The sequence below is a fragment of the Echeneis naucrates genome, chromosome 14 (assembly GCF_900963305.1).
Source record: "Echeneis naucrates chromosome 14, fEcheNa1.1, whole genome shotgun sequence".
Taxonomy (NCBI): Eukaryota; Metazoa; Chordata; class Actinopteri; order Carangiformes; family Echeneidae; genus Echeneis; species Echeneis naucrates.
In genome coordinates this window covers 15,407,882-15,430,142 of record NC_042524.1, presented here as the reverse complement: position 1 = coordinate 15,430,142, position 22,261 = coordinate 15,407,882, and the positions used below count along the sequence as shown (strand labels likewise).

Genomic DNA, 22,261 nt, shown 5'->3' with positions numbered 1-22,261 from the left:
AACCATGTTAATGCAACAAAGAGAGGAATAACAGCAACAACAGCAGTTGATGTTATTACCGTTGTTGTTATTATTATACCATACTCATTACAAACTATAGGATCCTTATCTGCATTATAGTATGACAGTCAAGCGCCCAGAAACTGCAGCTGCTAAGCCACAGCACAGCCACAGCTTTTCTTCTTACATTTTTAACAGGTCTTCTAATTTTACATGTTCTTTGTATTATCGTTTATTATATGAAATGGAATTTTCACAACAATCACATTGCTTCCCGTGTGAAATAGAATATGCTCTATTTTATCCCAAGTTGATGGGTTTAATAAATATGCCTATCAGTGTGCTCTAATGTCAGAAAGAAGGTAACTGGACCTGAATTGAGCAACCAGGTCAAACTGTGGATGACGCTGTGACTTTGCTCTGATGGCTGTTTACATGAGCAGCAGCGATGAAGTTTAAATTTGGCTGTTTTTTTTAACCCCTTCTAACGAGGAGCCTGGCGCACACGAACAAAAGTGCGCGCTGGCTCCCTCTGGAGGCCCCTGTGGGACCTGGCAGCTTGTCTCGAAGCGAACACCCATGACCCAGCGAAATATATTATCCCCTCTCCCCTGAGGACCAGCGTGTTTCGGTGTTAATCTGCTTCAGTATGAAAAGCAGTAGGTCTCAGCTGTTTGTATAGCATAGCCGTGGCCCTTCTGGACACTTTTAACAGTTCACGAATTTCAGTAAAATATTGCGCATCATATACAATGCACAATAGAGGTATCCAAATTGTACATGTTTGCTACTCAGAAATAAAAAAGAAAGGACAGTCTTCACTTATTGCTTTCATCTCTCTGAGAACACTGATTTGTTGTGAGGGAGTCAGTTATAATAAAAAAAAGTGAGTTGACAAACACAGGAGCGATTATAATACCAAAATAAGTTGCCACGTCTTGTTATTAAGTGATGGATTTGTGTGCCACGTCCCACTCTTTCACATCGTCTCAGGGAATTGCACATTTAATATTGGAAAATAGTTAAAATGACTGGAAACATTTAGGGAGACATTGAATTTGTATACTCAAGTACCAATAAATGTAATACAAGGCTCGTTGCTATAGTCAAAGTAAAATATGTTTTAATGGTTAATTTGCACATTCACGTGTTTGTTTTGGGCCTCGGAGCTAATTTTAGACGGACTCCCATGTTGCCAACATTGTTGCACTTAAACGCACACCCATGCTCAATGCAGCATTTAAGCATTGGGCCCAGTGGTGTCTGCTTATAAATCATGTGATTGTAGGGCTGTCATGTGAGACTGCCGAATCCCTTTTTTAAAAACGAGCACCCAAACAAAAACCACTGCTGCTGGGTGCATTGTTGCAATGGACATCTTTAGTCAGCTTCAATACGTCTCCGTTATTTCGCTTCCTTGTTTCCTGACGCTGCAGCCCTGCCGAGAACGCTGCGGTAATGATGCATTCACTAGCTGTCGGAGACATGGGATTAGTCCAATTATTGTCCATAAATCAGGCTACTCCTAATGAAAAGCCGATCATTTATCACAGTGTGACATGTGAAGTGTTGAAAAACGCAACGGTTCTTGCAATGATATAGTGAGTAAAAAGAGGGAAGAAATAATACCTCACACACTGTGGAGTAACAACCGGCTAATACACCGATGACTGAAACAGAGAAAGCTACTGGACAGTCATGTGATTTACTATTTCAGTCGGTTATTTTATAATGAGAACACATTTATGCAAAAATTAAGGTATATAAACGAAAGAAATAAAACATAAAGCCACCACATGGTGAACTGTGTTGTATTTCATACTTAAAAGAGCTCAGTTGGTTGTAATGTAAACAGCTTGAGACCATCCTGAATGCTGAAGTTTTGGAGTTCGCAGGCAGTCCGTGAAGGCAGCACGAGCCTACCCCTCCAAGCAGCAGTCTGTTAAATGTTTACTTGCTTTGTCAGCGGTGTCCCCGCCGCAGATATCTTCTGTGCCTCATCTGCTGCTAATCAAAACCTTGGACTTTTGTCTCCGACAGTAACTTATCTCACCATCAGTGCTCCTTATCAGCATTTTTATTTGGCCAGCCTCCTGCGGACCTTGAGCTGGGGCACGTCGGGTTCACAGGTTTTCTTTTTTTTTTTTAATCAGCCAACAGGGGAAGATGACGTTAAAATCCAATAAAAACGAACCGGCTGTTATACTGGAGTCTGTCAACAGCGTCCGGACAGCCCTCTCCGATCTCTACCTGGAGCAGCTCCTTCAAAACAAGCCAAAGTCTGACAAGGTAGGCTGCTGCTTTGTTTTTTTTAAACATTTTATTGTGTGGGGTTTATTATTATTATTATTATTTATTATCATTATTATTATTATTATACAGTAACCCCCCCCCCCCCCATCCGCCAACACACACACACACACACACACCCTCCACAGATTTTAGTGTGCATGTTTGCTTCCGGGAAGCAGAGATGGTCCACATGATCGCTGTTTGTTCATCTCTAAAAATAGACCCAGTTCTATCTACAGAAAACTACTCGCAGCAGCTGGATGTGTTGCTCTCTTAAACAAAGAGCTGCATATGTAAACCTGTATGTTAGTGACCTCTGCACCCTCACGACTGCTCCCTCCTTGGATGGAATCTAGTTGACGCTGCATTGACGATTTCACTTCTGCAAACCCCATAAAGCTACGTATGAAAATCATATGACAAACTGACCCAAACTAGCCCTTTCACCAGGTCTACATTTCATAAAGCAATGGAGCTACTCAGATTGTTTAAAATGTGCTTATCTCGCAGTAGTCATGGTAGTATGTGACAGTAACTTCCAATAGGCCTTTTTTACCCAGGACAGCGTGATATAAAAAAAAAAAAAAAACAAAACAGACTGAAGGGAAATGAAGTTGATGTTAGTCCAGTTCCAACAGTGCTGTGTAATTCTGCCTCCAGCTCTGGCCTGAGCTGCTGCTGGGGAATTAATGCCAGCAGTGAGACATGTTGTTTACCACATCACCCTACACTGGACAAGACTTTTCTTTCCAACTTGTTCTCACACTTCTTATCTTAAACCCTATCAGCCTTCCTCCCCATGATTCTGGGTGAGACAGACCTTCATTTTGCCAGCCGCTGACACCTCGGGAAATCTCAGTGCTGAACTTATGGGGATTTGTAAAGTCAGCACACACTTACTGAGGGAAGTGGTGGAGGGAGGAAACTTCTTTCCTGATATCAGCAGTTTTTTTTTTTTTTTTTCTTTGTTCAATAGCCTTGAGCTCCAGCCTTGCCAGCATGTTCCCCTGCTCGATGTTGATTTGTGAAATCATTGGCTTTAAGTGAGGTCGCCTGGTCCATTATCTCACAGTGAGGCCTAGTGTGTTATAATGTCAGTCTCATTGTATCTTATGGATCCTTTTTCTGTAGTTTGGCTAAGGTGAGAGAAGTGACTGAGCCCGCTCTGCTGTGTTGTGTTATTATCCTCTGAAGACCACTCCAAATAGTTCAGACTTAAACACTGTGCACTGCCACCTTCCATAGACAGTCATCCATGCATGTCCTTCAGTCTGCATACCACCTACACTCAAGAACACTTACTTCTGTCACTACCCCCTGACCTTAATATGCAAACCCAAGCAGGTTTAGACAAATCTGGCTTCAGGCAAAGCAAGAGACGGAGCACTGAATGACCTACTTTTTGAAATCCTTCAACCAAATCTGTTCAAATTCATTTTAAGTTAAAATAGCTGTTAAAGGTTTAAGTTTATCTGAAAGGACTATAATACGTGCTCTTTTTCTTATGTCCTAGTTCCATTTATGCCAAATATTGATCTCCTATTGTGTTCCTTCGTGAGATCAATACATCTTATGCTTTTGGCTGAAGCTCCATCCTCAATCATACAGACGGGAAAAGATGAATAATTAATATGCCTCTACTTCAATCAGCTAGTCATCTGAAAAGAAAGAAGATAAAAAATTGCATTTGAACGTAATTAGTCAAATGAGGTCTTAGCACTGAGTGTCCAAAAGCAGGTAGAACATGAGAAATTAAGTTTTAAAGGCTGTCTTTCTGAAAGGCATCAGTCACGTTCTGTTTGAGCGACTGAACCTCCTTCAAATAAAACAGACCAAATGCCCAGAACAGGAAACTCTGCTCAACCGGCTATTTGTTTATCCCATTGCTTTTCCACACCCAGAACTGGTATTCAAGTTTCTGAAAAGGGTTTCCTGACCCCAGATCACGTAGCATATGTTGACAGTCAGCGATGATTGGAATACAATGTGACAAAGCAGACAATTACCTCTTAATTATGTGTTTATCTCCTTACACTGATCATGTGAGAGATCGGGCCATTGTCAGAATGATGATCAGACACATTTAATTAAACAGGCACTTTAGTGCAAATGCAAATTTAATCACTCAGATGTACAATGATAGCAAGTAACTTTAGACTTGAACCTATCTGTTTCCTTGCTAAGAGTCCCTAACATTTGTTGTCCTTCTCTCTGGACATAGTTTGCTGTCAGAATAGAAATTACACTTAACTCTCTTTGGATTTCAGAGATAAAAAATCAGCACGTCAGAGCTATCGTTGAGGAGATATTGTATGTGGTGTTTGTCTTGTTTTTTTACTGAATAATGCTGTACAGATTCCTTTACTGTAAGGATGTAATTTCATCTGTGCACCATGGGACCTCACCAAAAAGCTCCCTCTTGGGGCAGTCCTGACATAAAACTGCACAGGAGCTGGTACATAAATATTGAGCTGCGCAGAAAAGCTCTCCCATATTGCTGCTTCTCTTTAATCACTATGTCTGAATATGAATACAAAAATAGGAAAACTTCTTTTCCTCAGTAGATGATTCTTCATCAGTTTATAAAATGATCACCCATCTTCCCTTATAGGCTAAGGATGACCATTTAGCCACAAATTTATGAGTACAGTTGTGGTGGATACTTGATATTATTCAAAGATTATAGAGTTACCAAACTGCTGTTCTGGTCAGTATCATAGGGCTGAAGTAATAAGGGAGGTGAAGGAGGGAAAGAATGACATTTATTGGTTTATTGTACTGCTGATGCTGTAAGACAGATAATATATTTTTTGCTGAAGCAGCACTGAGATGTAATTTTCCTGCAGAAATGTAATGCTGTTGCAGGTTTACTGGTCAGTTTTGTGACTCATTTCTAAACGTTTTGATAGCTGACTTTCAGTGAGCTACTACATAAATGAGTGATGTCAGCAAAACATGAATTTCATTGCAGGCTATTTTAGCTTGCACTGGTAAGTTTGAGTGTGATCCTGCACTTTCCTGTGGCCTGGATCTGGCAGTGGTCTCGCCTGGAGACCACCTTTATTGACACTGTGGTTTTCCGGCTTTTACACTCTTCTTTGGGTTCATTTAGGTGTAAGAGCACAGCATGAATCCACAAAACAGCCCACTGGGCTTCTCTTACATGTCCATACTATAGTTGGACAAATTTGGAAGATTTACAAAGAAAGCACAGTTTCCTTACATTAATGCTTTATTTGTTATGGGATGGCCTGATGAGACTGGTGGTATCCATGACCACATGAACCTGGTGGACCAAATCACTGGATGAGGTTAATGAGGTGTTATAACACCGGGTTAATTTTCAACCTTGAACATATGTTGAAACGGCAAATGAAACATAGCTGTTGGTGCACATCAGCAGAAAGCTGTCACTGCAGTTATTGGAAATGCCAGTGTGATAATGATCCGATCTGCTCACATCAACTGAATGTGACTCATAGGAACAATGTTTAAACGAACTACACGTTTTCCCATTTTGAGAAGTTTCATTCATATAATAAATATCTTCTTTTTTTTCTTTTTTTTTTACAGGCAGCTATGCAAACCTATGAAAATAAAGGAGCTGAGGTTTACACCAATGGCAGTGCTAAACACGTGAATGACAAAGAGCTGACCAAGATGAGAGAGGTAGCATTTGAAAAGAATCCCTCAGAGCCAATGGTAAACTGTCTGCCTCGTCATGGACACACGTAAATATGTTTTTTCACATTAGTCTTTGGTGCTGATTCCTCCTCATTTTCTGTATTTTTTTTTTCCTGCTTGCAGGGCATCACTCTGAAGCTGAATGACAAGCAAAGGTGCACCGTGGCCAGAATATTACACGGGGGCATGATCCACAGACAAGGTAATTCATCACATATTGATTTGAAGTTAGTGTGACGTGTGCTCAACTGCTGCATGATAGAGAGAAAGTACTTTACACGATAGGTCAATAGTGTGTCCCAGTTGCAGCAAATCTGTGTTGGCAGAAGCATCAGTGTGTGCTGGAAGAGGATGACCTCATATCCTGAACAAGCACTGTACAATAATGCAACCAACGAAATGCTTCATATGTATTTCAGTCAACAGATATTTGACAAATCTCAGCACACGTGCCAGTTGAGCTGTAAATTGATGCAAACATAGATCCTGGATTAGGGTTTGGATTATCGCCTGTTCTAATCTGGAAAGACCTTTTTCGTAAAGGGTTTATTTTTGCTTTTCTTTGTCTTTAGCTTTTCTCTTACAAGAATAGATATATAGCTGCTTGTACACGGTGGAGCCATAATTATTGAAAATACAGAACCTCAATCACGGAGGAGCATATGTGGAGTTTCTACATTTGTTGTGGTTCCCTCTTCTCTCCAGGCTCCTTAAACGAAGGGGATGAAATAGCAGAAATCAATGGGAAAAGTGTATCAAACCAAACGGTGGACCAGCTACAAAAGATTTTGGTGAGTCCATAACTTTTGTTTTCTTAAGTAAAAATAACTTTGGTATTATAATTGATCCTTTTTTTTTATTTTACCTCTTTACATACAGAAAGAATCCAATGGAATAGTCACAATGAAGATCATCCCCAACCTGCAGAGTCGATCCCAGGCCTGTGAGGTAATAACATGAGAGGCAGCACATGCACACCCAATTGGTTGTGTTGGATTAGTTTTCCATTTAGACTGCATACCTGTTAATAGATTTGGTTTAACAAGTCTTTCTTTGCCTACCTTTCAAAAGCATTTTGTTTTTTATTAGGTGAATCATCTTTTAGTCAATGAACAATCCAGGTGACTATAAAATTAGTTCAAGATTTAAGAACTTCACCCACATTAGTTCTGCTAGTTTGATTTGAAACACGTTGGTAGTGTGTTTCATTCTGCCATCTGCTGGCCACAACATATCATTTCTCCAGCAGCCAGTCCTTGGTCTCCTTCGGAGTTACCATGGCAGCTGGATTATCACCTGTTACTAATTCAAATGTATGCTGTACAGTATGATGCATGTTTAACTTTTTTGGAATTTTTATCTTTAGTTCAGTAGGCACATAGAAAAATTATAATTCTCCAAGTCCGTGGTTCCCAACCTTTTCCAACTTTTAAGTCTCAAAAGTCTTTGTGGCCCACCTCCAACCCCATAAATTCACAGGCCATATAATGTGTTCTCAGAGCCCTTTTTTTGTTGAAGATTGAACATAAAGGACTGAGTTTTAACATTTAAAACATTATTCTGTATATTTTTATTTGTATATAATTATAAAAATCACACACTTCTTGATCCGCCGCAAAAATCATACTTTTTTGGAAATGATTTGGCGGACCGCAGGTTGGGAATCACTGCTCTCAGTAATGTTGCTCTTGTTTCTTGCGTTTCTGCTGTGGCTAGTGATGGCAGTCCACTTAACAGCTTGTAGTCCATTCATGTGAAGGATTAGTTAATACTTTAATGCTCAAAGAACATTATATGTGGTGACCTAAAGCACTCCAGTGCATCCACTTTTCGTGCATAGTGAGTGTATTCATTTGTTTTTGCTTAGCTGCTGGAATGATATGCAGAAACCATGAACTTTCATGAACTATACTAACAATAGTCACAATTTATCCTGCGGATGGTTTACACAAGGTCCTGCTGTGATGGTTGGCAATTTAGTTTTGTCTTGAAAATAAGCTAATTTCTGTGGGAAGTTAAAGTACAAACCCCTGGGGTCAGTCAGTGCCGTAATGCGGGGTATGAGTAAACAATATTTCCTGCTGTTTAATAGGCTCAGTTTAATAAAACACCAAACTTGTTGACCCCATACTTAGTCCCCACCGGAAGGAAATACCTCATTTTCCCAATCTTGCTGTCCAAGATCATAGCATGAACTGGTGTATTCTGTTGAAGTGGGAATCCCTCAAAGAACTGAATGCTGTGAATGTCACGAAAAAGTTTCGTTTTTAAGGGCTTGTTTATGTTGAGAGAACACATATTAACAAAATACTTAATATTCCCATTCACATGTTTCGACGGTGACACATTTATCAGTGTTTTATACTTTAAATGAATTACAGCCATGATTATGCTTAGCAAACATCTCTTTTAGCATTATGGGAATATGTTAGAATAGATGACATAATTAGGAGAAAATGGTTTTATTGGTTTCTCTTTATAACACTGTAGTTGTTATCCATTTTATTTTGTGTTTGAACATGCAACAATAAGATTAACGTTTGTGCTCAGCAGCTCAGCAGCAGCCATCTGTATTAGAGACTGTATTTACAGCTGAGCTACATTAGGTGATGGGAGATTATTGAACCATGGAAGTAAAGTTCCACATACTACAAATGTTGCTTAGCTCTTTCCTAACAATATGCTCATATCCTATAGATGTACATGAGGGCCCAGTTTGACTATGACCCCGCTAAGGATGACATCATCCCATGCAAAGAGGCAGGTCTAAAGTTTCAAACCGGCGACATCATTCAGATTATCAACAAGCAGGATCCAAACTGGTGGCAAGGCAGTGTGGAGAGCAGTGCTGCTGACTTCGCTGGTCTCATACCTTCCCCGGAGCTCCAAGAATGGTAAACAACTAAACTACTTAACAGCACATGCCAAAGCCCTCAGAAGTGAGAGAAGTGCTCTCAGCTTAACTTAAATATCTGTTTCCACCACAGGAGAGTGGCAAGTAAAAGCAAGGCCAGAGAGGGCAGTCAGTCCTGCAGCCCATTTGGAAAGAAAAAGAAGTGCAAAGACAAGTACCTGGCAAAGCACAGCTCAAGTAAGTATATCTGTGGAGTCATCTTTTCCTAACCTTCTCCCACTTGTGCAGTAAGATGGTTTCTCTGAAATCAAATCTTTTTTCCTTATTTTTCCAGTTTTTGACCAGCTGGATGTGATTTCATATGAGGAAGTTGTTAAGCTTCCAGCATTTAAAAGGAAAACACTTGTGCTCATTGGTAAGAATCATCAACGTCTAACACAACCTCAAACCATTTAGGGGTGTTTTAATTCAGGGCATAAAGCTCTTGGAAATCATCTTCTGCTCTTTTTAGGTGCACCTGGTGTTGGAAGGCGCCACATCAAAAGCGCACTATTGGCCAAATACCCAGAGAAGTTTTCCTACCCCTCAACACGTAAGTAGACTCACACACTTCATCTTTTTCCCTCGAAAGATGCCGGAACTGTCATAGGGCTAAATCTGCCGTTTTGATTCCATGCAGACACCACCAGACCCCAACGTAAGGACGAGGAGCACGGGCAGGAGTATTATTTCATTTCCAATGAAACCATGACCAAGTGCATCTCTGGGAATGAGCTACTGGAATATGGCAGCTTCCAGGGAAATATGTTTGGCACCAAAATCGAAACCATCCAGAAAATCCATGAGCAGGGAAAAATTGCTGTGCTGGATGTAGAACCACAGGTTGGCATTTACAGGTTTTCTGGAAACATCACACATTTTATTTTAAAGGCTAGGCTACCTGTTTTTTAAGTTTCTATTAAAACAGCAATTAGATTAACGCTTTTTGTGGATTATAATTAATCCCACATCTTCATACTGGGCACAAAACCATACAATGCTAGCCATCTGTAGATATCCACCTACAAGGCATTAATATGGGGGTAATTCCAAAATAAAAGCTTAAATCCTTAAACCCTTCTCTTTTGGTGTACTTAATCAACTGCCACAAATCCTTCTTGTCTTTTTAATGCAGACCCTGAAAGTCTTGCGGAATGCTGATTTTGCTCCTCTTGTGGTGTTCATCGCACCGACCAACACAGCTCCCCAGGTGCTCCACATTTCTCTGAATGTGCTTACATATCCTCAAACCCCAAACTGCATCAGATACCAGCTGATAATCCTGTGTCTGTGTCTCTTAGACGGAAAACCTGCAGATGATCCAGAAAGAATCGGATGCCATTCTGAGCACATATAGACACTTCTTCGACGTGGTCCTCGTCAATAATGACGTGGATGAAACTGTAAAAGGTGTGGAGGAGGCCATTGAGCGCGCCACTTCCACTCCGCAGTGGGTGCCTGTATCGTGGGTGTACTGAAAGCTGCCTAGCAACAGTATAAAGCCCTTTGTTTTTTGAAAAGCAGTGCAATATCACTCCTTACACAAAACCTCTCAGTTAGTATTATCCCACGTGTTTATGGGTTTACTTTTTGGTTAATGTTAATTGTCACTGAGATTTTTTTGCACAAATGCATCAAAAAAAAAAAGCAATATGTATAGAGGTGTATTTTAGAAAGTGCAGAACCTCCAGGAATGTTTTATTTGGTTGTTAAGATGATTGTGCTTCAGGCTTTTGAGGTGATGAGGGATAGTTTTTGGTGCCGTGGTGATTTTTTTGGAAGGTGAATAAATGCAAAATAGGACCACAACTGTGAATGAAATCCTCACTTTTAAATAACAGGATTTTATCGTGTAAAGCATAGATTATAGAGCCATTGTCTTTTTTTCTCAGTAGATTGTGCCATGAAATTGAGAATCAGGAGTTGTGTGTTCTCACAGTGTGTGTGTAACTCCATACAGTCATAATTGCTCTCCACACAGAACCTTTCAGCCATACAGTCAGTCAGTAATCGCCTCACTTGTCTCATCTCATTAAAATTGTATACCTCATGGGATACTCTAAAGGCACTTTTAAACAAAAATAAATTTCCCTGCTCTGTTGCGACTGCCTCTTTGACTGCTTTTCACATGGAAACCTGTTCTTCAAAGCCCTGAGGGAAAAATATGTCAGTTTTACATCAGCAGGATTACTTTTGCTCCATTAGTTCCTGGAAAGGTAGAATAACACACGAGGATACACCTGGAGACTTGACTGAGATGTGAAGGTGGAAATTTAAGTGTTATAGTTTCAGCTTACATAAATGAAACTTAGTCGTAGTTTCAGGACTTTATATTACAGTTGTTGCCTGAGGGATGTTTGTGCAGGAGAATATTTCAAATGTGGACCATAGAGCAGAAGTCATCTGTCAAGCTTTGATCAATTATAGATCTGAGCTACGCAGTTCAAGTAAAGCACCTGTATCACCCACATCAGAGTTCTCCTTTCATCCACAATGAATGAGAAACTGTTTGAGGTTATACATGAGAATGAGTTTATTCCCAACTTCCGTCCTAATGAGCTCAGTTTTTCTGGTTGCTGCATTAGAAAAAACATGTTAATATCTCTCTCTCTCTCTTCTTTTTTTTTTGTTTTTTATTTGCAAAAAGTCTGAGATGACTTGGTTATATTGTATAAATCTAGTGAGATAAATATTTGAAAGTGGCTCGAAGCAGATATATCAACTAAACAATTTAGCTCTTATGTCTCAAACGTTAGACTGATGAAAAACATATCTAAAGCAACAAGGGATGCAAAAGCACATCATGAAAATTCTTAACCATTCATAACCAATCAACCAATCACCAATAAATGAACACACTGAGTGAAGAGAATGTCAGGAAAAACTGAAAGGAATATATAGACTAGATTTCATCAAGAGATTTGGAGCAACAGACTTCACGATAAAAACATAAAAGCTCTGAGGGAGAGAAGCAGCCATCTAACTGTTTTCCAAGTTGTTGAACATAGCTGTCCTGTGATGCCACCATGTGGCTGTGATTCAGAACATCCTGCAACGTAATGTTGATACCATTTTGAATCCACACTTGCATGTGGCTCGCTCATCGAGTGTTCGGAACACAATTGATCAATTTTGTGCCAAAATAATTCACAGTACAAACTGCAGATTAAATCTCTTTTGTATACAGTCAAGTGCTGCTTCCTTAAAGGCACCAGATGTCATTTTTAATTCAAATGAACCTCTTCTCGAAATTGTAAACAAATGCAGTGCAGACATATAGTTATGGAAAACTGGAGACTTTAGCTACAGGATCGCGAATAAGCCTTTTGTGTTATTTTCATAACACATGTTTTTTCGAATCAAATAATACAGATTCGACATTTTAATGTTTTCAGTCACGTTCCAGCTGCCACCTTAATAAATCCACAGTCAACCATTATGTTTCACTGCTGGTGTGGGGCTGTAGCTGAACACTGTGTTAAGGTCTTTGTTAGATGTAAAAGCTCTGAAGCGCAAACACTGCTCTAGAAATCCTGAAGATAACAAATATACTATTTACTCAGGTTGAGACAAACTGCTGACTACACGCACACACATTGCTACCTTTTTTTTGTTTTTAGGTCTTTATGTTTTCACTTTAGTTTGGCCAGGTAACTTTCAACTGTTGTCAAAGATGTGTTATTGTGAAATGCATAGTTATATAATTTTTTTGCAATGTCATGGAGGCTTTTTTTACATCGGATTCAATCAAAGATAAAAACCTAGGAGTCCTATTTAAGCAGACATTGATCTTGTAATGTTTAGCATTTTCAACCCTTTTCTGGGGGTTTGATTAAACAAAATGTGCCTCACAAAATGATAGTCTTCTTTTTCTGTCTTTCTGGCAATAATACATTGTCTTGGTCTTGAAATGGAAAAAAAAAACTGTAGGAAATCATACCGATAAATAAATAAATAAACATAAGAATAAGAATAATTTATAAGCTCCAGTTCAGTCTGGACAAACATCATCAGAAACTCCCTCATAAAAATCCAAATTTTTATAGAATCCAAAAAACAAAACCACAAAAAGTTAGCAGGAATCAAATGAGCCCTTTTGAAGGAAAATTCAGTGTAAGTCTCTGTTTTGCTTTCATAGTTAGTGTAATGCTGTAAGGGTAACAGGGCCCCTGGGGGCCAAGCCTGAGAACATGGGTCTCATTAATTACGTCAGATTTATAACATTTATTGCACCATATTAGTCAGATTTATTAAGATTTATGCCGGGTGACACGGTGTCCCTCAAACAAAAGGTCTCCATGGTGCTTTGAGGTCGGCTGACCCTCCTCTCCATCCCCGTCCATATTTACTATGAATGATAACCAGGCACCTACTGCCAAGCTCGCCACACCCCCTTCTCGGGGAACGCCATTTTGTTGACATACAGACCTGCCATCAAAATAAGCTCGTTTTAGCGGCGCTTCTAGTGCAAGCACGACCCCGACATGTTAAACATGTGAAACAAACACGCGTCCATCCCAGATAAGAGCGGGCGCGGCTGGAAACGGAGCCGCCCGGCGCTTTAAACGGCACCCAAGAAGCCCCGACCTCCCATTTCAACATGAAACTCTCCGCGATTGACGTCACCGAGCCATCTTTGTCCACCTAATCCAGGCGCCAGTTTATTACACCTTCATTACCGCACGGACTCCGACAGCGCCGGGCTCCAGCCACAGCCTGCAGCCGCCCGCATCGCCCTCACGAGTATTCAGAGGAAGGCAGAGGAAAGAAAGAAAAGGGTGGTCTTTTTTTTTTTTATTTTCTTAGACGAAGCGGACACATCTCAGTGGGAGATACAAGCCGGTGCTCCTCCTTAGGAAACGCCACAATAACCCACCAAAAGGTGCCAGAGGCTAGAGAGGAGCGCACAAGGCAATCCACATCCATCTGCCAGCCACTTATCCAGCCAGCCAGCGCTAACATTTCCAGCCCGGATTTCAGCACAGCTGTCCACCCACGACTACCAGGAACATGTGAGTAGTCTGTAAAATCGTTATTAGCCATCTTAGAAAATAAATGAATACATGGAATTCAGATTTATTCACGAATAACGCCAAAAAAAAAAAAAAACCGTGCTTGATGGCTAATGTCGGACAGACTCTTGGGGCTTTGTGGTGTCTGAACCGTGTTTTGTGTCTCTCTGCCATCAAATGTTGATTTCCTTTCGCCGGACTGGCGTTTGTGTTTCCACGGTTGACACATTTCATGTCGGAGCCGTGTTTGTCTCATTGTGTGACCCAAATGTAAACGTAGAGGCTAACGCGTCGGCCTAACCTTGGAACAGATGGCGGCTTCGGCTTTTTTTTTTTTTTTATCTGCCATTAAAGCCTGTTATTAGCCTTGTTTTTTGGGCGTCTACACGCCTAAACTAGCTGCGCGTTTATCGCCTGGCTCTTTATGTTGTCGTGTGTTGATTTCTTTTCACTGGTGCCAGCAGGCACGCATTTTTTTTCATTTCCAGTTTGGACTGGATTGATTTTAAAAGGACATCTAAGGCTATTTATACCTACCAACAGCAAACTTTGTATACAACTAAACCCTGTTTTATTTTATTTTTCTGTCCTTATCAAATATTTTCGGGAGTGAATTTGTGCGTGGCTGAGCCGCAGGTGACGATTAGGGCTAATTCTAGAAACAGCAAGGACACAGTGTTGGACCAGCCATATTAGCTGTTTGAGCCAGTCTGCTCAGAGAGCCTGTTGAACTCTTCTGGCGTCGACATTATTCGACGAACATTGTGCAGACTCCTTTATAAACCGTGATATTATTAGCTCTGAACGAGGCTTGGGCCCAGTTTACGTGATATTTGCACTACAGCTGGGGGGTGGGGGAGCCGAGCCTCCTACTGTATGTCGTCGGTTGTCGTGCGAGGGCGGACAGCCATATATCTCACCATATTCCGGACTGCTCACGTCTTCGTGGCAAAGCTGATCCCGTAAAATGCCCCTCTTCCTGTTCCTTATTTATTCTTTTGTGTTTTCAGACAGCACTCGGTACTCATGTATCACCGGGCGGGTGGAGGGGAGGGGGCAAGGGAGAGATAGCTGTGACAGCCTCTTCTGCATAGCGGACAGGTTAAAAACACGACATGTTATTGGCAACATGTCCGATTACATCCCCGCTGGTGGCTGATGTTACTTTTTTTTTCCAGCAATCTTGGTTTATAATCATACACTCAAGTCCAACCCCCTCCACCCATCCATCCCCGTAATGAACCTCCCAGCCTAGGCTCGCCGTCTATTTACAGGCCCGTCGTGCTCGTGATGTCCTACAGCACACCATGTAGGCCTGCTGAGTCCGGGCGTGCGATGGAGGTGAAAGTGTTCTGGGTTCGTTTCCGGCTGGTGGACATCCGACAGACCGGGACCACACGGGATCTGGTCTAGGCTGTCGTGGCGCTGTCCAGTACTGAAATGTCGCTCTCCAGTGCTGAAAGTGAGACCGTGTGCTCTTTTTTTTTTTCCACGACAGTGAACACCCAAACAGAGACCTATTACAGCAGGGACTTCATTTATCATTATGTTTTGAAATTAGTCAGTTTAAGTCAACTGCAAAATGTTCGGGGCTATCTATCTATCTGTCTCACTGTCTGTCCATCCTTAGAAATATATAGACCATAGAAATACTGCACAGAGGTCTTGATTATTTTTATACACTGTTTCTTGAAAGAGGGTTACCTTTCTTAGCATTTTTAGATGATCTGATATTGTAGGTTGACTGATTTCATGTAGTTCTGTGAAACCTTAAGAACCCCAGCTTGTTAGGTTAGCATCCTTCATAAGATAAGAGCTTTGCATGTATTTTTGAGTGCCAGGTTTGCTATTGTTCTTGCTGTTCAGTGATTTTTACTGGTTTGATTTGAAGAATGGGCTGAAAATGAAATATGTGTTGTGAAGCTGACTAACACCACACATACACACTAGACTGTTGAGACAGTTTTTCAAAAGGTGAATAGTTTAATATTTTTTGTTTCGTTATTTTCAATTTTGAAGCACATTCTTCATTCACCGCCAATATCTGCTGATTCTCAAACCAAGAAATGCACCCATAAACTATGAGGGGATGGTGCTCTTACGTGCCTTAATCATACAAACATGGAAAGTCTCTATTCAATTTATCACCTTCAAATTACAATGAAAATGATCCACCCAAGTGGAAGATTTTTAGCCATTACGCCTCCATTCTGTGGTACTTTCAGTTCACTCTATCCAACACTTTCATTCATTCATCTTCTAACGCTTATCACGGGGGGTAGAGGGGATGGGTGGGGGGCAAATCCTAGCTCACATTGGGTGGGATCCACCCTGGACAGGTCGCCAGTCCATCACAGGGCCAACACAGAGACACACAATCACACAAGGACAATTTCAATTCACAAATCAACCAATCTACCTAAATAATGTATGTTTTTGGACAGTGGGAGAAAACCAAAGTAGCCCTATGCAATCACAGGGAGAATATGCAAACTTAACACAGAAATGTCTCAGGCCGGGAACTGAACCCACAACCTTCTTATAGTGGGGCAACACGGCTGACCACTGTGCCGCCGTGCTGCCTCCCATCCAACACAGTCATCAGCATTCACAGGCTCTGCAGAGCAGATGAGAAATCTTCTCACTGCACTTGCACTAGCAAGTGTTCTTGGTTGTTTTTGGTGTCGGCTCAGAGGTCACAATACTGTGAACCTTGAATTTTTGGAAATACTTGTGCTGCCAAGTGAATATAAATGTGAATATCACCAATCCACAGTCCTTATTTCTGTTCCTCTTATTTCTGTCCAGTCTCAAGGCTAGATATATAGATATATAGCGTTTTCTAGATATATAGTGTTGCTAAAGACACATAATAAGAATTCTCTATTATAGATATCTCACGGATCCTCCTCTGTTCTATATGGCCAGTTTTTACCCAGGCTGGCCAGTTTACAGGGACCATCAGCACCACTACACCAACTATTCACTCAGAATTGTTGTTGTTAGAGGATTAGTAATGTGTGACTGTGCAAAGCTGACCTTTATACAGAGTTTTGTCTCACATGGGTAGGAGAGCTCATAAGCAATTGTTGTTGCAAAATCCTACAGCCTTTCTATTTTTATTGATAATTTGGATTGGTTTTTGTTTATCTGCTGCTTCATCATGTTGCAGACAATTTAAGATTAAAGACATTTTATTGAAAGTCAATAGTACCGGTCAACTTGTATTAGCAGGTCAAGTTAGTCATATCTTATTTTAAAACTATGTGAGACCAGCTTGTTCAATTTTAATATTTCTCGGTCATGATCAGTAATACTTTTTTAGTGCTTGCTTTCTATCGGTAGTCCATTCTGCAGTTCAGTGAAGAATTGCTGGGTCAAATTTTCACTGGAGGAACTTGTATCTTGTAACTTGTATCACCCAGCTGTTTTTCCACAAGAAACTATTTGGGGGAAAAAAAATCATCGACAGTTCAGTTGCAAAAGTAAAGTTCTTGTAGGGATTAATAAAATACAGAGACAGCCTAAAAGACTTGGTCAAAATGAAGAGATATTTTTATATTATAAGCAAGTGCCTAGTGTATAACTAGCCCTGAATCTTATGCTAAAAACAGTCCCATGCGTTGCATTTCAGTTTATTGTATCACTGTGGCAGCTGTCACTCAAGACAGCAGCATCAGTATTTAAGTTGAGAAAAGACAGAAAATAAAAAAAATTAAAAAAAATTAAAGGAAAATCAATTATTTTACAAAATGTGTCCTTAAATAGTATCTAAAATTTGTACATATCATAATATCCCGTGTTTATTTGCTTCTCGTGCAGCAAAGAGCAGAGGTGGCAGTGCATGTTAACATAAAAGCGAGGCATTTTTCATCGAGCTTTCACTTTTCAGTGCCAAATGACACTCTCACTTAAACTCTCTGCCTCTCACGGTCATTACTAGTGCATAGTGCATCCAAAAGAACAGGTCTATGTAGGGCACAATACTACATGACAACTTTACTTTTGCCAAGCTTAGCGGATTTTTTCTGGTAGACACTGATTACTTGAAATGCATAGTGCCAAACATTTGGAGTCATCTTTACAGCACAGTGAATCAAAAAGAACCTTGTAAGTGCTAAATACAGTCCGCACTAATGCTAACGACTGATTGTGTAAAAATAACAAACAATCCAAACAATGTGACTTGCAATTGTCCTTTTGCTTTACCTGATGTGAGATATCTTCCACCCAGAAGAAGAGGGGCCTGGTCATTAGTTATCATGAGAAATTAGTGTATCTGAAATAATTGTTAGTTTACTAACAAATATTGTTTATTTATTAATTTACTCTGTTGTTCAAGCCATTTTTGTAATCGTGTCAAATATGATCAGTTAACACATAAGCATGAGGAAATGTGTTAATTATAATAGCTGGCTATCGTTATTCTCTTTCTAACTCCGTCAAGGTGTTTTTCATTTTTAATGATCCCTTATCCTTTAACTACTTAATATTTGTGTTTCATATCAACAGGTCTGCCCCAGCTGCTGGAGCCCCTGCACCAGAGGGAGGGAATCAGCCCCCTCCCAATCTCACCAGCAACCGCCGTCTCCAGCAGACACAGGCACAAGTGGATGAGGTGAGTCCACAGCGCACTTCAAACGAAATCATGTTGCGAGATTCCCGTTGGGGTTCAAGCACTGTTCATTAGTCAGCAATTCAGGTCCTGTCTCTTTGTTCACGGTCAAACAGATTTCAAATACTGGAAATACAAATCTTTAATTCTTGGGAATGGATTGATTGTAATGATTGTCTTTTATGTAATAATTAAAAGCTTGGTCCAGCTCCATCCTTTCAGAACCTTGGACACAGTCAGCTGATTACACTGCATTGCTTTGCGTATTTTTCCCTAAGGTGGTGGATATCATGCGTGTAAACGTGGATAAGGTTCTGGAGCGTGATCAGAAGCTGTCAGAATTGGACGATAGGGCTGACGCCCTGCAGGCTGGAGCCTCTCAGTTTGAGACCAGTGCTGCAAAACTGAAGAATAAATACTGGTGGAAGAATGCCAAGGTGAGAACACGCAGACGAGCGTATTCTAATACCAAGTGTGTGAAGGCTGCCTTACTCTATCCCACTGACAGATAAATATACGATGGAAAGCACTAGAATTACCAGTCAAGTTGCAACTGTTGATTTCTGATATACTTTCTGCTCAAAAGTCGTATTTGTCTGTAAATTCTCCCTATTTTGTATGAAATATATGCATTTGTCATATGATAGGATTACACAATGACATCTTTGTTTAAAAAAAATTTACCACTTCTCTAACAACCTTTTATGAAAAACTACAGATGATGATTATCCTGGGTGTCATATGCGTGATTGTCCTCATCGTCATTATTGGTAAGAATAAGCAACATTTTTTATTAATGCATTGTCTTATAGACAAGGACTTAACGAATGACCATGAATATCAGAGTAAAGTTTTATGTAAAACAAAAAGTTTTCAAAAGGCTTTTTTCTGGAAGGTAATTGGCAAATGTTGGTTTGATAGTCTTCCTCTCTTTTTTTTGTCTACAGTGTACTTCAGCACCTAAGAAGAGTTGGTCCTACCCCAGTCTGCTCCCAACTTCCTTGCTACAAAAAACACCCTCAAATTGATGACATGATTAACCACAAATAATTAGTTTATTATATATATATATATATCTATATATCTATATAGATATATAGATATATAGATTTATATATGTATACATATATTTACACACATCTCCCTCGATATAACACCCCTAAACCCTTCAGGGCCCCATGGCTCCCCCACTTCCACCACCTCTTCTCTGGACCCCTGTCAATATTTGTCCTGTGAGTGTGTGGCCCTGTCTCCTTTCTGGGTACTCTTGGCTTTTCTAACCCGCCATACTGAGAACCAAACACTTGTGAAGATGCAACAACAGAAAAGGAAACAACGATTGGCGATAATTGTTACATAACTGATATATATAGTTCTTTGTAGAGTTTTATTCTGATATATACTGTTTTGTAGGTGTGTGTGCGTGTGTGTGTGCATTTTGTATTTTTTAATTTTTGTATTAATTTTACGTATGCTTCAGCGTCGACTACTGCCTATTAATTGGAGTATGTACCTTGCATGTTCTCATTATCTGTCTGTCCAAGTTTTTCTCTCTCTTTTTGGTGGGTTTTTGCACAGTGGAGATAGATCTCCGTTTAACTGACAAATTACTAAGTCATTTTCAAATTCATCTTTTACACAGTTCAAAAGTAAGACAGAGGACTAAAACTTGTACTAACTATCATGAAGTTAGAGAAATTGGAGCTAATCCACAGAAAAAAACTGCCCTTGAACTTCCCCAGGTTACTGATAATCCAGCTTCAGATTTCTATAACTTGATGCTATCAAAAACTCAAGTATTAGCTTCTTGATAGTGGTCAACCATACATACCATGCATGACTTGTTGAACTAATCCCCATTAATCATCAATCCCACTCATTTCCATCTGACCCTTTCATTATCTGGCTGTCATCTCTCTCTCTCTCTTTCTGACATCTGTAATAGCTTTCATCTCAACTCTCTTTAACTCTCTTCTGCCTCTCTGCATGCATCATCGACTCTCTTCCTTCTAATAAGTTCAAAACTGCCATAGTAAAGTTGGACCAATGTCTGTAGATGTTTCTTTTTGATTTAATGATTACGTAGTGTCTTATTTCGAAAACATTCCTTCATTGCAGTCTAGTGCAAATGCTCTTACTGTAGCACATGTAAGTGTAAGTATCTTTAAAAAAATATACATGCAATGGAACTTGTGTTGAAAAACGTTGGTCATACAAACCATAGGAGAAAAAAGTTCAAGTTAATAGCTGTAAGGGTTAGTTTAGGATGGACAGGATCAGATTTTCAGCCTGTCCAACTTGTTTTCTCAAATATCAGTGATGTTATCTTAACATTACACTTGCAGTATACTGTGGAGATGTCATTCATGTCAAACTGTGGTTATGGGCTTGCAAAACAATTCTAACGCCAGGGGAATAAAAGGGATAAAAGTGTCACAAAGCAAAGATTAATTCTCACTGGCCCTTTACCTATGTCAATACTGAGAAGCCTTAGTCTCCAGTTACTTCTATCAGTTACTGTAGAATATTTTCAGTCAAACACACCCTCACTTGTAGTTTGTGTAGGGGGAGTGCCTGGCTGCTGAAAAGGAATCTGTTTAAAATGCACAAACGACCTTGTTTTTGATGGCGCTGTCTGGCTGGTCAATAGCCTGGCCAAAGATCCTCCTGCAGCAAAAACCTCTCCACACGAAGAGCACATAAAACAAAACAAAACAAAAAAAAAAAAAAGCAAAGAGAATTTAGCCTTATTTTCAAATTCAGGAACAGGGACAGAGGCTAATGAGGAAAATATAAAATTCACAGTTGAGCTGTAGTTCAAGAGTCTGCTAACTTTGGGGTAGGTTAGCGACAAAAAACATGAAAAACTATGATTGAAAAAAAAAAATAGTAGCATCCCTAAGAAGAGTGTTTTGCTAGTGCAGTGGTTCTGTCTCAGCGTTTCTCCCTGTAGTTAAGGCCTTTTTTCTTTTTTTAAATACAATAGATTCTATTTTTTATTATAGTATATTTTTGTGTGAAGCAGACAGGTAAAGAGGAAGTGGACAATCAGTACCATTTTGCTGCCAACAGCAGTAAGCTCCTCTTTACCTCTGTCTGGTGTGTTTTTTGTAATTCAGCTCCATGCGTTATACACTGCCAAACAGGGGAGAGGCTTCTATTGTTATTGCAATTATTTCCTTCATTGGTGCCCTCACTGGTTTGGTCTTGACTTATTCTGTTACTATTTCCGGCATCTACTCCTGTGCATACCACCCTTTTGGCTACCTGGGCAGGAGAACAGGACAATATGATACACTTGGTTTTTAATGCTCTGTCAATTTAAGGACGTAACAAGAAGGCAAACCCTAAATTTCCTTAAAAATGGGAGGGACATTTTTATGGATTTAAAAACATTTTACTTTTAACCTCACAATTTTGCAGGGCTTTGCTGGTGGTTGTAGTAAATGAACACTTTTCAATAGTCGAACTCTGCTCGGTGAAATGGGGGATTTTCATTGTTCAGGCTTGCATCAATAAGTGCTTGTTAGGAAGTTACTACAGCCACTAGAAGGCTATAGAGACCACAAAACCACCTGCAATGTGCTACATCAAAGGTGTGCAAAGCCTTCGTAGCCTTGTCTCTTTTCAACATGACTTATCTTCCCCGTGAGCTGCATATACAAACTGGCCCCCCATGTGCTCAACTCACTGATTCAGAATCCTTCAGGGTGTGTGTGTGTGTGTGTGTGTGTGTGTGAGTGTGCGTGTGATCAGGTGCATCTG

The 22,261-nt window shown here is 40.1% G+C and overlaps 2 protein-coding genes across 2 annotated transcripts; both read left to right on the top strand.

Moving 5' to 3' along the window:
• Positions 1 to 1,930: 1,930 nt before the first annotated feature.
• Positions 1,931 to 10,968, top strand: mpp1 (MAGUK p55 scaffold protein 1). Its single transcript, XM_029518970.1, has 12 exons — positions 1,931 to 2,289; positions 5,866 to 5,994; positions 6,100 to 6,178; positions 6,682 to 6,767; positions 6,856 to 6,924; positions 8,674 to 8,870; positions 8,964 to 9,067; positions 9,165 to 9,245; positions 9,342 to 9,422; positions 9,510 to 9,712; positions 10,005 to 10,079; positions 10,171 to 10,968. The coding sequence occupies exons 1-12, from the start codon at positions 2,167 to 2,169 to the stop codon at positions 10,345 to 10,347; spliced, it is 1,404 nt and encodes a 467-aa protein (XP_029374830.1). The 5' UTR covers positions 1,931 to 2,166; the 3' UTR covers positions 10,348 to 10,968.
• A 2,723-nt stretch (positions 10,969 to 13,691) lies between these two features.
• vamp2 (vesicle-associated membrane protein 2) lies at positions 13,692 to 21,268 on the top strand. The gene is made up of 5 exons (XM_029519065.1): positions 13,692 to 13,881; positions 18,394 to 18,499; positions 18,775 to 18,933; positions 19,215 to 19,266; positions 19,444 to 21,268. Coding segments are annotated over exons 1-5 (336 nt in total). The 5' UTR covers positions 13,692 to 13,879; the 3' UTR covers positions 19,461 to 21,268.
• The last annotated feature ends 993 nt before the right edge of the window (positions 21,269 to 22,261 follow it).

What these genes read in the sequence shown, in the direction of transcription:
- vamp2 (XM_029519065.1), top strand. An exon ending in CACAGGCACAAGTGGATGAG is followed by an intron (nt 18,500 to 18,774) that starts GTGAGTCCACAG and finishes TTTTTCCCTAAG; the next exon opens with GTGGTGGATATCATGCGTGT. An exon ending in ACTGGTGGAAGAATGCCAAG is followed by an intron (nt 18,934 to 19,214) that starts GTGAGAACACGC and finishes GAAAAACTACAG; the next exon opens with ATGATGATTATCCTGGGTGT.
- mpp1 (XM_029518970.1), top strand. Translation starts at nt 2,167, where the DNA reads ATGACGTTAAAATCCAATAAAAACGAACCGGCTGTTATACTGGAGTCT. An exon ending in GTCGATCCCAGGCCTGTGAG is followed by an intron (nt 6,925 to 8,673) that starts GTAATAACATGA and finishes CATATCCTATAG; the next exon opens with ATGTACATGAGGGCCCAGTT. An exon ending in GTTTTCCTACCCCTCAACAC is followed by an intron (nt 9,423 to 9,509) that starts GTAAGTAGACTC and finishes GATTCCATGCAG; the next exon opens with ACACCACCAGACCCCAACGT.